Source organism: Podarcis melisellensis (genome assembly GCF_964234715.1).
Source record: "Podarcis melisellensis genome assembly, chromosome: 2".
Classification (NCBI taxonomy): domain Eukaryota; kingdom Metazoa; phylum Chordata; class Lepidosauria; order Squamata; family Lacertidae; genus Podarcis; species Podarcis melisellensis.
In genome coordinates, this window is record NC_138529.1 from 119,479,450 (window position 1) to 119,496,280 (window position 16,831).

Sequence of the window (16,831 nt, forward strand, 5' to 3'; positions counted from 1 at the left end):
ATTTTACTTGCATCCCAGACTACATTAATATCTGTACCTTTATTTAGATTTAATTCAAAGTATGTATTTAGATATTTTTTAGTTCTTTCTAATATTTCTGTATTATCTAACTGTCATTTATTCTCCACTTCCGTGCTGTTGGGTCTTTACTCTTCCATTCCATTACAATAACTTTATGATCTGAGTGTTAAGTGCTAAGGCACTGCCAGTTGCTGGCAATCTGAAGTGGGGAAAGAACACGACCAGATTAAGTTCCCGCTTGTGGGCTTCCCGTGTTTGTTTGCTTACTATCCAGCTTTCTGGCAGCTAACAACACTGCAATATACCAGGAAATGATATATAATGAATTGAAAAGGATGTTTAAAATAACATTTGTGTTAAGTTGTGGGCGAACATATCAGACAACACAGCGATTCTTCAAACAGCTCTTGTTTATTCAGAGGCCAGAACAGAACTGAACTGAAGGGTTCAGTCAGCCTGCTTATATAGAGCTCCAGAACAACGTAACTGTAGCAACTTTCTAAAACTATCCAAGCACTGAACGTCACTTTCGATCCTTCATTTGCATACAAACTATCCAATCACTGAATGTCACTTTCGATCCTTCATTTTCATAACTATCTACAGTATTCCCCTGCTGCCCCAGGGTGAGAACTTCAGTACATAACAATTTGTAAAAAAACAAACACCAGAAGCTTTTCTTTTGAGATTTATAGGGACAGAACTACCTAAATTGTAGAGAAATTTATTCATGTATGCTGCTACAGCAGCAAGAATGCTACTTGCCCCAAAATGGAAAGAAGCAGAAGTCCTAGCAAAGGAAGAATGGATACAAAAACTTATGGAATATGCAGAAATGGCAAAACTTGCTGGAAGAATAAGAAATCAAGAGAACAAGCTTTTTATTTTTTAAAAATGGAAATGGTTTATTGAATATTTACAGATAAATTGCAAGCAGATCAAAACATTGGGAGGATTATTGTAATAACCTGCAGTTTCATACGAGTATATATTTAAAGTAGATAAATAAATGAGCAAATTAAATGAATTTGGAGATGCAGAAGATATTAAAAAATAAATTTAAGGGAGAAGGAAGTCAAGTCTTAAAATGTTAAAATGATTGTAAAATTAAAAAAATGTATAAATCTGAAAATTATAAATATTCTTTGTTAATAAACCACAATGCAATATACCATTATAAAAACAGGTGACTCTATTACAATTATTAAACAGGCCAAACTATTCCAAATGAAACAGAACAGCACAAAACAAGCAAAAGTGGCGGGTCTCAGAAAACAGAACAGCTTAACTGTTAGAGGCCAAGGTAAAGAGATGAAGAATAACTTTAAAAGGAGTTCAGAAAATTTCCCTACTGATAAGGCTATCAGTAGCCACTAGCCATAATGTCTATGTCATCACTCCATTATCGAAAACATCTTCCTCTGAAGACCAGCTACTGGGCATCAGAGAAGGGGAGACTGCTGTTGTGCTTCTAGTTTGGCCTGTCGGCTTCTAGTTTGGCCTGATCCCGCAGCCGCTTCTAACATTCTTCTGATTACACTGTTAATACCAAAAAACAACAACCCCACATCGACTAAGAGTTTCCCCCCCTGGTGTGAGTCTTAGAATTTTCCTCCAGGTGTATGTCTCAGGGCTATCTGGAAGCACTTCAAGCTATCTCAAGCCAAGGCCTGTGACATTAAAAAAGAGTGAAAGACAAAGATCCAAAGTATATCTTGGTTCCAGCCAAGCTGAAGGACTCCCCAGAGGACAAAATTGGGTTCAGAGCATGGATGTGCTCATTCTCCCTCTCTCTTGTTGTCCCAGAATTGGGTCCCCATGGTTGGTCATACTGCAAAGAGAGAGATAAAACAGATACTTGCAAAAAAAATAACAGCGACATATCATCTATGGTAGAGTTTGAATGACCCTTGTGTACATAAAATATCAAGAAATAAAGGAAAATCGGTACGCTAGGAAAGTATTAGAAAGTATATTGAATGTAAGGTAATAATTATAAGTACATTCAAAATCACAAATGGCAGCTATATTGGGAAATGAAGGGAAGTCTATATTTATTTTACTTGAGTTTGTTGTTGTTTTATTTTATTTTATGTACCATTATATGATTTTAGCTTAGCTGATATCAAAGTGGAATTAGAAGGTCAAATTAACATTCTAAGTTAAACTAATGTAAGAATATATATCTATATATTGTCTGTATGTGTGAAGTTAAATCTGTAATGACATTAATGAATTTCAATAAAGAATTTTTCATCAAAAAAAAAAAAAGGAAGAGAGAGAGAGAGAGAGAGAGAGAGAGAGAGAGAGAGAGAGAGAGAGAGAGAGAGAGAGAGAGAAAACAGGGAACATCCTGCAAAATGGAAATATATAATTGTATGTAAGTATAGATCTGAAATTGTTGTTTATGGTGAACACTTTTCTATTTTCTGAAATTCCATTTTTTACTTTTCTTTTTTCTTCTACTTTTTTTTCTTCCCTCCTTTTCTTTCTGAATATTGCTTTTAGATGTATAAATAATTATGTTTATGTGTATATGATAGTTGTTTCTTAATTTCTTTACTTATTCCATATTCTTTTTTTTGTACTCAATAAAATTTATAATAAAATTTTAATTTAAAAAACACACACCAACCCCCCCAAAAAAACAACAACCAGGGAGCGTCTGCTGTGCATGGAGCCAAACAGATGAAACCAAAAGATTTCTCTTGGCAGAGAGAGGTGGGGAGGGAGGAGACCTCCAACCTAATCCTCAAATGACAGAGAATCCTACAGAATCTGCAATGTGGTCCCGCTTTGAGGGCTCCCCATTGAGACACCCGGTTGGCCACTGTGGGGACAGGATGGGGGGGGGGGATAGATGTGGCTGCTTCTTGTAACAAGTGCCATATTTTTCTGATGTAAAACTTTTTTTTTAAATTAATACACAATCTTTTAAGATTGGCTCATTAAGTCCTTGCATAGACCAGACTCAAGGGGAGACTTCCTACTCATATTCTATGAATCTGTGGTTCTATGTGCCTAGGTCATTTGGTTTCAAAATGGTGGGGGGCAGAGGCAGATTTAGGGGAGCACGCCCCCTGGTACATCATAGTTGCAGAGTCTCGGGGGCACCACAACTATGATGTAGAATGGAAGGTGCAAGGTGGAGGGTGCCAAATTTTGATGTTGCACAGGGAGCTACTGAAATTTGAGCCCCCAAGGTCCGTCACGTGCGGGGTGTGTGTTTGTGTGAATTTGATTGAGGAAACATGTAGTTGTGGCATAGCACCTCATCAAACTCTGGGAAGTGCTCCATTCATTCGCTGTCTGAAAGCTGCGGCAGCACCACCAAAACCACAACCCAGCAGGAAGAAGTAGTGAGGGCCGAGGATCGAATATGCTGACATTCTTCTATCCCACTGGGTTCTGAGTTCCTGTTTTTAAACCGCTTTGGGTCAGCCTTAGTTCCAAAACTTTCCCTTCCCCAAACTGAAACTTCTGTACTCGCCCAAGAGCTTCAGTTAACTGTAACTAGGACACTGCCCTGTTCCTAATTGTTTAAAGTCACTCTGAGTTACTTTTGCAAAAGAAGCGACATAATAACCTTAATAAACAAAATAAAAGTAAGAATGCCCATAAAGGCACCATCCCCATCTTCTTTCAGAAGTCTCTTAAAATCTATGCCTTTTAAGACAGGCCTTTGTTAACCTGAATTTTCTCTTTCTAACCAATCACCATCCAGTGATGTTTTCTATGGATACGTCGGCTTGTTTTGTTCTCTTGAAATGTTTTAAAGTGCAGATTATTAATATGTGAGTAAAGGTAAAGGTAAAGGGACACATGACCATTAGGTCCAGTTGTGGCTGACTCTGGGGTTGCGGCGCTCATCTCGCTTTATTGGCCAAGGGAGCCAGCGTACAGCTTCCAGGTCATGTGGCCAGCATGACTAAGCCGCTTCTGGTGAACCAGAGCAGCACACGGAAACGCCGTTTACCTTCCCGCCGGAGCGGTACCTGTTTATCTGCTTGCACTTTAACGTGCTTTCAAACTGCTAGGTTGGCAGGAGCAGGGACCGAGCAATGGGAGATCACCCCGTCGCGGGGATTCAAACCTCCAACCTTTTGATTGGCAAGTCCTAGGCTCTGTTGTTTAACCCACAGCGCCACCTGCGTCCCTTAAACAGAACCCTTAAAAGGGTTTTGCAGGTGCAGTTTATTTGCAAAGATAATTTCACTGGTGCAGCCTTAGTGAAAGACAGAATTGCTCTTCCTCACACACTTGCTCCCACTTATCCCCACACACTTACCCCCACTGGAGCTGCCAGACCCTTGTTTCTTAGCTGCAAAAGAAGGAAAGGAGAAGGAGGTTAGTGTCTTTGGCTGGGTGAGCAAGGATGGGGGTGCTGGGATATTCCGTTCCACCTTAAGAACAGATGTGTGGAATTGTTGTATGTCACGTGTCTGTTTACCTTCCAGCACAGCTTGCTGGGAACTTCCGTTTGTGTATAGCTTTTGCTTATGCTGTTTGCTTGGACACGAAGGGGAGCAGACATGTTTTTCCTTTTTGTCCTGATGCACGCTGAATAAACTGCTTTGTAAATCTGCTCACACAACTTCTCCTGCCACCTCTGCTGCGTAGCATTTACTCTGCTGAGTAGCGTGCCCTAGCTTCTGAAGCTCGGGTCGCTGATGCTGCACCAGGGACTGGAGATTGCCTGGCACACTGGCCGGTGGGCTGGAGCCAGCTGGGGGTCGGCCAATTGCCCCCATTTCCTTGGTCACATGCCAAAAACAGGGTTATGGGCCCAGATCCATGGCACTTACCCCCCCTCTCTCTCTCACACACACTCTTCTCTGACCAGCTGTCTTACTGTTTTAGTGAGAGACAAAACCCGTGACAAATACACATATATGCTAAGAGTTACAAACCTTTAAACTAATGCATCAGTGGTGGGGGAGATAAGCAGGGGAGGGCCAGCAGAGGAGAGCAGCAAAACTGCTCCCCCAAACTGTAAACCAAACTGATACATCCTTCTCAGAATGGAGAGTATCAGTAGGAAAGGGAATCACTTTAGCCCACAGAATGCCTGACCGCAACCTAGTAGCAAATGTGACCACAAATATACTTACTGATGTGCACATAGATCCCAACACTCACAGCCACCAGGAAGAAGATTCCACCCAGGATGCAGCCAATAATGATCCCCACGTGGGAGCCTAAAGTTGAATGGTGGGAGGGGAGGAAGAGGAGAATAATTGAAGGGAAACCAAGAAGAGTCTTTGCTTTTCATGGGAGGAAACCAAAGATGGCCACAGGACTTAGGAGCTCATGAAATTCAGAGAGGTTCAATGGTACAAAGGGTGAATAGTGAAGAGTGGCCAATCCCACCCCTCATCACCTGCCCAGCTTTGCAAGAGTCCTTGCAAAACTGGAGTGAAAGGTCATTCTCTCCCTACAGAAGGATGCCTTAATAAGATTTTACTCATCAACATCTGGCTGACACGTTCACCTTCAATATTCTTCAATATACATAAAATATTTGTGAACATTCCAGGACATCGCAACCACTCAAGCCTACCAGGGGAAAGATGGCAGCCAACTTTTGCCAGTACTGTATTATTGAAGGAACAGCACCACCATCGCTCAGCCCAGACACTGAGGTCCAGCTCTGAGTACCTTCTGGAGGTTCCCTCACTACGAGAAGTGAAGTTACAGGGAGCCAGGCAAAGGGTCTTCTTGGTAATGGCACTCTGTACATGGAATGCCCTCCTATCAGATGTCAAGGAGATAAAGAACTATACAAATTTTAAAGACATCTGAAGGCAGTCCTGTATTGTGACATTTTTGATGTTTGACGTATTATTATGCTTTAATATGTGCTGGAAGCCACCCAGAGTGGCTGGAGAAACTTGGCCAGATGGGCAGGATATAAATAATAAAAGTATTATTATTTAGAATATCTAAATTTGAGTTCATAGCAGATTGGGCATACTTCCATCCCATTCGTCTCCCCGCAATCTCTCACCAGGTTCTTCTGAGGGCACATCCATAGGCTTCTGTAGGCCAATATGCTCCACATGGCACCAATAGTGGTTCCTGTCTTTGGGGTTGATCTTAATGCTGAGCCAGTTGTAGTAGGTTCCATCTGAGTTGGGGAGAATGCCCCCATGAACTGTATCCTGCCCAGAAGCTTCCCCATCTTTTCTCCAGGTAGAGTTGATCTCCTTGGGATAGAAGCCATGGACCCGGCAGATGAGAGTTTCCATGCCATCATTGTTTGGCTTCCTAGTTACCTTGACTACTGGGGGTTCTGCAAAAATGGCAGCACTTTAGTTAACACATGAGGCTCTCCAGTGGCTGGCAGGAGGAACACTGAACTATGCCCCACCCCAGAGATTTACGATCTCAGGCCTACAGCACCCCCAAGAGACACATTTCCATAGGAGCTATTGTACAAAGTAGCTTCCTTGCGATAAACACTTAAGTGCCTCGTTGGCACTCACAACCTCTGATTATTCCTAGGATGACAGGAATACAGCATTGTCCAAAAGCAACTTCCCCAAGGAATTTGGTTGAATCTAAATTTATCAGACATAAAAAAATTCCCAATGCAGAACTATCTAAACAGATAGTTGTTTATTTCCCTGACATCTGTCGGGAGGGTGTACCACAGGGAGGGCACCACTACCGAGAAGGTCCTCTGCCTGGCTCCCTGTAAGCTCACTTCTCGCAGTGAGGGAACCGCCAGGAGGCCCTCAGAGCTGGACCTCAGTGTCCGGGCTGAACAATGGGGTGGAGACGCTCCTTCAGGTATACTGGGCCTAGGTAGTTTAGGGCTTTAAACGTCAGCAGCAACACTTTGAATTGTGCTCGAAAATGTACTGGGAGCCCATGTAGGTCTTTCAGGACAAGTGAAAAAGATTGCTGACCCAAGAAACCAAGACTTTAGTGTCATCAGTCCAGTCCTTTGGAACACACTGCCAATAGAAATTTGGCAAGCACCTTCAAGTCCCATTTTTTTAATGCTTACTGAAAACATTTCTATGCCACATAGCTTATGCAGGCAATTAAGACTATAACCATCTGCGATAGTTAACTGATGTCTGGTTTTGACTGTTTAAAGGTTTTATTGCATGGTTTTTTAGTTTACCGTAATTACTGTAAACTGCTTGGATATATTTGTTGTGACAAAGCAGTGTAGAAATAGTTTTATAAATATCTAACCAATTAACTAAATGAAATATGCCATCTTCCCCACCTCTGTTGCCCCCCTCACCTTTCCGCAGCAGATCCTCCTTTGCGTAGGCTTCATATTTCTGCAGCCATTCAATGAAAACCACCTCCACTAAGAACTTGAAACGTGGGATCATGGAACTGTCAGCCTCCCACATCCTCTCAATCACTTGGGCCACCGCATCTGCTGCAATCCAGGCATCAGTCTCCTTGTCAAGGCTGAGAAAGTCCCTCCCATCATAGCCAAACGTCCAATATGCTTCATTGCTCCCATGTGGACTCACCTCAGAGCCAACCATCATCTGCCATGTGTGAAAACCTGAAGAAGACACCCATGATGAGATCACAATGGGGGCATTAGAACATGTGCAGACCACCCTCTCAAAAACAACAACAACCACTTTTCACCATCAGATCTCAAGCCCTATTTGGTTCTTCTAGATAGATTGAATCTCTCTGCCAGTGCTCCATTCATCACTATTTGTGCTTCTGGGTATTGATACAAAAGTCAGACCCAGTTGATAAATTCCACACCCAAATTGAAATATTCTAATACTTTAAGCCAGTGTTTCCCAACCTTGGGCCTCCAGCTGTTTTTGGACTACAATTCCCATCATCCTTGACCACTGGTCTTGCTAGCGAGGGATGATGGGAGTTGTAGTCCAAAAACAGCTGGAGGCCCAAGGCAAGGTTGGGGAACACTGCTTTAAGCAACTAAATCAATTCTACTTTATCAAATGCTTTTTCCGTAGAAACAGAAAAGCATGTGGTTGTTTGCTCCTATGTGTTCTCAGTCTTCTAATACTTGTTGCAAGTTTCCTACCTTTCAACCTGCTTGATCTAAATTTATATATTTTACAATGATATCATTCACCCTTTGCTTAAATCATGGAAGAAATCAATCTGTAAATGCACGTGACTACTGTTATTATTTGCAATAAGGGTTTTTCTATGTCATGAAGACCACCTGTATCCATTGATTCACAATTTTTAAAAAAGATTTTTTAATCACTGATCCAATATCTTCTAATTTAATTTAAAGTCAGATTTTGTCACCTTTGGGATTCTTTTTTTGAAAAAAAACTTTTCAATGTTCTGTATTGCAGGGTTATCTGATTTATATTATTAATCATAAGATATCTTAAATTGTTTTACTGTTGCCTTTGTCATGCCTGCTGCTACATTTTTATAGACAATTGATGAAATTGTTTTCTTTTTCTCTTTGCTTAGAAATTTTGCTAAGACTTTAGATGGTTTGTTACCAAATTCAGAATATTTTTATCTAAGAAAGAATAAAGATATCTCCAACGTCTGAAATTGCATTAGCTCAAGCTGTTGTCTAGTACCCTCTTATTGGTCATATATTTGTGAATCTCTATTTTGCTTATGTAGTCATTCCAAAGTGCTAACCTTATTTCTTAGAAGAGTCCCTTGTTGAAATATTCTTTTTTAAAATCACTTTAAAAAAATAATTATGCCCCTTATACAGGCTTTGCCTGCATCCTATATAGGCCAAGTGACCTTCAGTCACAAGATCTACCAGGAAAGGTAGATGTGTTCTCTGGTGGTAGTTATGCATATTATCCAATATAGCTGGATTGTTTACCTTGCCTACCTCCCCAGATGTTGATGTATTAGGAAAAATTCACACTAAAATGTTAATGAGGACTTCCTTTTTAAATGCAAACTGATGTAGAAACGAGAACTGAATTTAAGATTGGAAAAATAAGAAATGGAGGGAGCTTGAAATCAACAGATTCGGCCCTTTCTTACATACACTCACCCTTGCTGTGGTTGTAGTACTGACTTATGATACTGTGATAATTTTCAAACCACCGCTCACTGTCCTCCAAGACCTTGGTGTACCTGTCCCAGTATTCGTGAATATCCTCCTTCAGCTTTTTAGCCCAGGAGACTTGAGGCACCCCCTCTTCTGTGTTGCTATCAAAACGAGTGACGAGCTGGTCATCTGCATACCCCAAAGCAGTGAACTTGGGCATTCTCTGATCAGGCTCTGACACAGATATGTAGATAAGCTGGAACTTGTGGAAGGAGGAGCCTGGAGAGGAGAGAGAGGGGCAGAGTTCAAGCGATCTGCGAGGGACACGACCATGAGCTCCACCACCACCCCGGAGAAGTGAGGAGAAGTGGTGGCAGTGGTTTCCAGGTTCCAGCAAGATCTCAAGAAAGCCCCGCAAAATCTTGAGGGCTCTCGTGAGATCTTGCCAGAGCCCAGAAGCCAGAGCCCAGCCACACAACCCCAGCAAGTAAGGCCTTGGTGGGGGTGACAGTTTCCCATTCTGTCTGTAGTAGCAAAACAGGATGGGTTTACTTCTGCCAGTGTCAGGGACGGAGGAAGGGGGTGCTGTGGGAGCAGGCTGCCCCCCACTGAGGGGGGGGGGACAAAATGCCGGGGGGCACTCCCTGTGGGACTTCCAGTGCACCCAAGCCACACATCTCTCCTGGGAGTGACATTGTGAGTGTCTGGAGGCGGTTGGAGGATGGATGGCGGCTAACAGATTGAGGTTGAATCCTGACAAGACAGAAGTACTGTTTTGGGGAGACAGGAGGCAGGCAGGTGTGGAGGATTCCCTGGTCCTCAATGGAGTAACTGTGCCCCTGAAGGACCAGGTGCGCAGCCTGGGAGTCATTTTGGACTCACAGCTGTCCATGGAGGCACAGGTCAAATCTGTGTCCAGGGCAGCTGTTTACCAGCTCCATCTGGTACGTAGGCTGAGACCCTATCTGCCTGCGGACTGTCTCACCAGAGTGGTGCATGCTCTGGTTATCTCCCGCTTGGACTACTGCAATGCACTCTACGTGGAGCTACCTTTGAAGGTGACTCGGAAACTACAACTAATCCAGAATGCGGCAGCTAGACTGGTGACTGGGAGCGGCCGCCGAGACCATATAACACCCGTCTTGAAAGACCTACATTGGCTCCCGAGTATGTTTCCGAGCACAATTCAAAGTGTTGGTGCTGACCTTTAAAGCCCTAAACGGCCTCGGTCCAGTATACCTGAAGGAGCGTCTCCACCCCCATCATTCTGCCTGGACGTGAGGTCCAGCGCCGAGGGCCTTCTGGCGGTTCCTTCATTGTGAGAAGCAAAGCTACAGGGAACCAGGCAGAGGGCCTTCTCGGTAGTGGCGCCCACCCTGTGGAACGCCTTTCCAGCAGATGTCAAAGCGATAAACAACTACCTGACATTCAGAAGACATCTTAAGGCAGCCCTGTTCAAGGAGGTTTTTAACGTGTGATTTTACTGTATTTTTGGTTTTTATGGAAGCCGCCCAGAGTGGCTGGGGAGGCCCAGCCAGATGGGCGGGGTATAAATAATAAATTATTATTATTATTATTATTATTATTATTATTATTATTATTATTATTATGGCTTTGGGCACCCAAAGGCTCCATGCTGCCCCAAATGGTCCGCCCACCACCTTCCTCTCAGCTGTAGGGGGGCTGAGTGGGAGGAGGCAGACACACTCCTTGGAGCATCCTGCCCTGGCTTGACCCTCTCCCACGGGAGGCTGCCCCTGTTGGGATGCATCTGGGGAGAAGGGACCATTTGGCAGGCCCCCAGCTGGCTCCAGCATCAATCAGCGACTCAAGCCTCAGAAGCTGAGCACGCTCTTATCAGCAGAGTGAATAACTTCTCACAACGGAAGTGGCGGGCGGAGACATGTGTAAGCATTTTTACAGGCGTTTATTCAGCATAGTTCAGGAAAAAACATGTCTGCTTCCCTTCGTGTCCAAGCAAACAGCAGTAAAGCAAAAGCAATATACAACGGAAGTTCCCAGCAGACTGTGCTGGAATGTAAACAGACATGTGACATACAACAATACACACATCTGTTCTAAAGCTGGAATGGAACTATACCCTAACAGCTCCACCCCTGGGCACAGGGCACACATGCCACCCCAGGCACCTGATCGACCTGCTTCACTGCTGGCCAGTGGCATAAATATTTACAGCAGTAGGAGAGAGAGAGAGAGAGAGAGAGAGAGAGAGAGAGAGAGAGAGAGAGAGAGAGAGAGAGAGAGAGAAGCTTTGGCTATATAGAAACTGTGTGGCATTTTGTTTGTTGACAGCTCTTTCTGGTTTACAGAAAGAAAACTGTATGAGCACAGAAATCTGTTTCTCTGGGGCAGTTTTATTAGGATTCAGTTGCAAACCCACCCACCCCCATCTCAGGCACATTTTGAAAGAAAACTATACAGTGGTACCTTGGGTTAAGAACTTAATTCGTTCTGGAGGTCTGTTCTTAACCTGAAGCACCACTTTAGCTAATGAGGCCTCCTGCTGCCGCCATGCCGCCGGAGCACAATTTCTGTTTTCATCCTGAAGCAAAGTTCTTAACCCGAGGTACTATTTCTGGGTTAGCGGAGTCTGCAACCTGAAACGTCTGTAACCTGAAGCATCTGTAACCCGAGGTACCACTGTACTGAATAAAACAACTGTAAATGACAAGTGAGAGAAATTTGGGGGCGCCATCTACTATTGTGCAGTTGATAGAGGAACATAGTTGTAGGTCTACATCTGTGTAAATTCTGCAATGAAAAGTGCACTATGTGGGGTGGATTTTACCCCAAGTGGCTGGGGGGAAACCGCAGGAGATTTGGCTGTGAACTGCACGCACCTGGGGAGCTTCTGCGGCTTGTTATGTCATGGCCCCACTCCCATTCAGCTTCCTTTCAGGGTCAAACTGCAGTTAGGCTCAGCCAGCCTGCGGAACATCTGCCACTTTTATTTTGAGAGGAAAGCAGCCTCCCAGAAGCTGCAGGTGTTGCAAGGTGGTGGACGCAGTATGCAGCAGCTTCCCCTCCCCTCCCCTCTACCTGAAGCAGAAGCTGAAAAAGAGCAAGGGGGGGATTTTCCACCACCACCCCAGGCTGAGAAGCCCCTGAAACTTCCCCAACCCCCCTCAACAGCAGTACCTCTGCCTCTGTTGCTGTTTGTGGTGTGTGGCGGGGGGAACATGCAGGAAGGAAAAGAGAAGAGCTGCTCCTACTTCATCTTTCTCCTGTCTTAAATGTGTGGTTATTTATGCATCAACACACCCCCAGTCGCAAGGAAAATCAAAGGTCAGCACTGGCACAGTTATGTAAAAACTGAAAAGAGCCCAAATGGAAGCTAAAACCCACAGCCATCAGATTACAGAATCGTACCATTGTCGGAAAGGACACCCAAGGAATTGGGGAGGGGGGGGAGAGATTGTAGGAATCACAGCTAAAGAATCCTTAACAGACAGCCATCCAATCTCTGCTTAAAAACTTCCAACAGAGGAGAGTCCAGCAACTTCCAAGGTAGTTTGCTTCATAAATGTTAAATTAAATCTTAATAATTCAGTTCCAAAGCTGGGCAACCCCTTTAACAAATAAAAATATGTTCTTCATCAGGAAAGATGCTATACGAACTTAATTCGTTCTGGAGGTCTGTTCTTAACCTGAAACTGTTCTTAACTAGAGGCGTGCTTTCGCTAATGGGGCCTCTTGCTGCCGCTGTGCTGCCGGCACACGATTTCCGTTCTCATCCTGGGGCAAAGTTCTCAGCTCGAGGTAACTCTTCCAGGTTGGCAGAGTTTGTAACCTGAAGTGTTTGTAACCTGAGGCGTTTGTAACTTGAGGTAGAAGAAGAAGGAAGAAGAGTTTGGACTTGATATCCTGCCTTTCACTCCCCTTAAGGAGCGGCTAACATTCTCCTTTCCCCTCCTTCCCCACAACAAACACTCTGTGAGGTGAGTGGGGCTGAGAGACTTCAGAGAAGTGTGACTGGCCCAAGGTCACCCAGCAGCTGCATGTGGAGGAGCGGAGACGCGAACCCGGTTCCCCAGATTACAAGACTACCACTCTTAACCACTACACCACACTGACCACACTGGCCACACTGGTACGACTGTACAAAGCAGAGGTGAAGTTTCAAGGGGAAGGAGTCCTGTTTTATATACTTTTGCAGAACCACAAGCTTCTAAGGAGCGGTTAACAATGACCACAGAGTCTATTATGATGGACCTCCTTGCCTCCCCACCTCCCTCCCTCTCTCTCTCTCTCTCTTTCTCTCTCTCTCTCTCTCTCTCTCTCACACACACACACACACAACTGGTCCTGCTAGTTAGGGATGATGGGAGCTGTAGTCCAAAAACAGCTGGAGACCCAAGTTTGGGAAACACTGCAGTTTGAAGGCATATTCTGAGCTCAGCCAAAAAGACAGAGATTGCCCCACAACTACTAGAGGGACCTGCAGAAGCGAACCCCCCCCCCCCGGAGGCAGTTTCAAGAGAAGCACAAAACTTAAATCCTCCTGGGCAATTACATTTTTGCATACACTGAAAAGCCTGGCAGGGCTCATTTCCTACTACTATGAAATATTTAAATGCCTTGGCAAGAGCTCAGCCAGATGAGACGAAGGTGTTTTGTGTGTGAGTGTTTGTGTGTCTGTCTGTCTGTCTCTCTCTGTGTGTGTGTGTGTGTGAGAGAGAGAGGGATGTTCAGTCCAGGACCAGAATACAATCAACACCAGATGAGTGGAGCAATGTGTGTTTGTGTTTACAGAGATAAAAGTATTGTGGGGTGGGAAACTCCTGTTTGTCAGAAGTTGTGTACTCTCCCTTTCCTATGGCAAAGCCTAAGGCTGGTGCTTTTTCTATACTTCTCCTGACAGCATGCATGACTTTGCAGCGCAAGGGATATTTTTTAAATTATTTTTTTTTGCATCTAAAAGACAGTGGAATGGACTCGCTCTCCTTCCTTGGAGGTTTTTAAGGCTTAAAATTTAAGCAGAAGTTGGAACAGTGGCGTAGCGTGGGGGGTGCAGGGGGGGCCGGCTGCACCGGGCGCAACATCTGGGGGTTAGGGTTAGGGGGCGCAAATCCACGGGTTAGGGGGCGCAAATCCACGGGTTAGGGGGCACAAATTACTTGCCTTGCCCCGGGTGCTGACAACCCACGCTACGCCACTGGGTTGGAAGGCCATCTGTCATGGATGCTTCAGCTCACATTCCTGCATCGAGGGGGTTGGACTAGATGACCCGTGAGGTCCCTTCCAACTTTGCAATTCTATTATTCTATGACACAAAGTTGATCAGCTGAAGATTTGGAAGCGGGCAAATTCCCCAAATACCTTCAGCGAAAGAAAGAGACGCCTCCAGGTTTCCCCCCATGCAAGGCTAGCTTTTTGGGTGGGGTGGGGTGGGGAGCATGGGGCTCCAGAACGATAAGGAGTTTTTTTCTCGCATTGGCAACAGCAGCAACTGATCGGGAAGGGAGACTTGCGTTGGGGATGCAGAACAAGGTGATCAAATCCGCCTGCCCTTTCTGTGCCTCCAGTAAATGCATCGCGCACAGTAAATTGCCCGCTCGCAATTGCGAGGCAGCTTAGCCCGCAAAGTCACTCACCGGCGCAGCCGCGCAGCAAAAAGTCAGCAGTCGCCACTAGGATGAGAACGCACCGCCGAGGCAGCCGCAACTCCATCCTTCCTCGCCCTCTGCTCTCCTCCTCTGAAACCCGCTGAGTTGCGGCCGCTGGAATCCGTGGCAAGAGCAACGATTGGCGGAGGGTGTGTGTGTGTGTGAACATTTCTACCAATCAGAAAAGCGCGTGCAGGGGTTGCAGTGCCAGAAAACGAAAGGAAAGGTTTTTTTGCGCTGAGCTCCTGTCTGGATTTCCAGGCGCAAGAGCGTGAGAACAGGAGCTTGGCTCCTGAATCAGACCCAAAGCCCTTCTCAGGACAGTATTAAGAGCCTAAGAGGCCCTATGAACTTAGAAGATTTTGGTGCGCCCGCTGTAATAATAATAATAATAATATGTTCACCTGCACCAAATGGATTCTCCTTTCCAGGAAGCTTTTAAAGAGAAATTGGACGGCCATCTGTCATCGATGCATTGCAAGGGGTAGGACTAGAGATGATCCTTGCTTTGCCTATATTTATTTACCTACGGAATTTATAGAGCTGCCTCATAGCAGAAGGACCCTAGGAAGGCAGTGGGGTGTAGTGGTTAGAGTGTCAGCCTAGGACCTGGGAAATAATAATAATAATAATAATAATAATAATAATAATAATAATAAATTTTATTTATATCCCGCCCTCCCCAGCCGAAGCTGGGCTCAGGGCGGCTAACAACAATCAAAATAGTCCAACATTCTAAAAACATTCATTATAAAATTAATTAAAATCAAATTAAGATCAAATTAATGGCAACCATCAAGCAAAATTCTGTGCAGGTTGCCAGAGGAGGGGGTCAGGCTGCGCCCTGACCAAAGGCCTGGTGGAACAGCTCTGTCTTGCAGGCCCTGCGGAAAGATGTCAAATCCCACAGGGGTGATGATAATAATAATAATAATAATAATAATAATAATAATAATTTATTTATACCCCACCCTCCCCAGCTAAGACCGGGCTCAGAGCAGCTAACACCAGGTATAAAAACAATTAATTAAACTACAACTTAAAAACAAGATTAAAATAACAACATTAAAATGCAGCCTCATTTCAGTAGGAACTCAAATCAAAAACTTTTTTGGGGATGAAAACGTCCAGTCTTCACTAAGGCCAACTATTCAGACTGGTCCTACGTGGGCCAGAAAAAAGCCAGGGAAGTCCCCAAATAGGGGTTCCATCTCAGAAAAAAGCCAGGGAAAAGAAGGAAAGAGGGGGAGGGGATCAAGTTGATTCCAAGCCAAAGGTCTTGGATCCGGGTTCAAATCCTCCCTGGGTCATGAAGCTCACTGGGTGAGTCACAGCCTCCTAACCAACCTCTCAGGGTTCTTTAACTGAAGGGGGGGGTTGTGCCATGTACTTTTTGTAGGAAAAGGTGGGATATAAATGCAATAATCTCTTCTGCTTACCTGTGTCAGAAAGCTGGAGGGGCCAGCCAGGTGGAGATGTCAGTCACCAACCCAGCATCCAGAGAATTCTACATGGTCTCATTTGGGGCCACACCAGTTGCAAAATGCACCTGTCACATGGCTTATTTCTAACACAGAAGAGAGGTCAATGACCATTTTGGGTACAGGGAGCTATTGGGAGTTGATGGTGGGTGAAGACAGAGTTGAAACAGTTTTGGATAAACCTGATGGAGAAACCACCCTGCTTCTGTCTCGAACCTTGGATTAGAATAATAGAATAGTAGAATTGGATTAGAATATAGTGGTACCTCGGGTTACAGATGCTTCAGGTTACAGACTCCGCTAATACCTCGGGTTAAGAACTTTTCTTCAGGATGAGAACAGAAATCACGCAGCAGCGGGGTGGCGGCATCGGGAGGCCCCATTAGCTAAAGTGGTACCTCAGGTTAAGAATGGTTTCAGGTTAAGAACAGACCTCTGGAACGAATTAAATACTTAACCCGAGGTACCACTGTATAGTTTTCTTTCAAAAAGTGCCTGAGATGGGGGTGGGTGGGTTTGCAACTGAATCCCAATAAAACTGCCCCAGAGAAGCAGATTTCTGTGCTCATACAGTTTTCTTTCTGTAAACCAGAAAGAGCTGTCAACAAACAAAATGCCACACAGTGTCTAGATAGCCAAAGCTTCTCTCTCTCTCTCTCTCTCTCTCTCTCTCTCTCTCTCTCTCTCTCTCTCTCTCTCTCTCTCTC

The 16,831-nt window shown here is 44.7% G+C and overlaps 1 protein-coding gene across 1 annotated transcript; it reads right to left on the minus strand.

Annotated features, from left to right (window-relative positions):
* Positions 1 to 369: 369 nt before the first annotated feature.
* On the minus strand, positions 370 to 14,760 carry LOC309365022 (major histocompatibility complex class I-related gene protein-like). Its single transcript, XM_081903125.1, has 7 exons — positions 14,632 to 14,760; positions 9,020 to 9,295; positions 7,280 to 7,555; positions 6,029 to 6,313; positions 5,133 to 5,219; positions 4,310 to 4,342; positions 370 to 1,852 (listed from the first exon to the last, which is right to left on the minus strand). The coding sequence occupies exons 1-7, from the start codon at positions 14,705 to 14,707 to the stop codon at positions 1,848 to 1,850; spliced, it is 1,038 nt and encodes a 345-aa protein (XP_081759251.1). The 5' UTR covers positions 14,708 to 14,760; the 3' UTR covers positions 370 to 1,847.
* Between the last annotated feature and the right edge of the window lie 2,071 nt (positions 14,761 to 16,831).

Excerpts from the sequence above, each read along its gene's own strand:
- LOC309365022 (XM_081903125.1), bottom strand. The coding sequence starts at position 14,707 with ATGGAGTTGCGGCTGCCTCGGCGGTGCGTTCTCATCCTAGTGGCGACT. Across the intron at positions 9,296-14,631 it reads TTTGCTGCGCGGCTGCGCCG|GCTCCTCCTTCCACAAGTTC; the intron begins GTGAGTGACTTT and ends TCTCCTCTCCAG. Across the intron at positions 4,343-5,132 it reads TGGGATCTATGTGCACATCA|CTAAGAAACAAGGGTCTGGC; the intron begins GTAAGTATATTT and ends CTTCTTTTGCAG.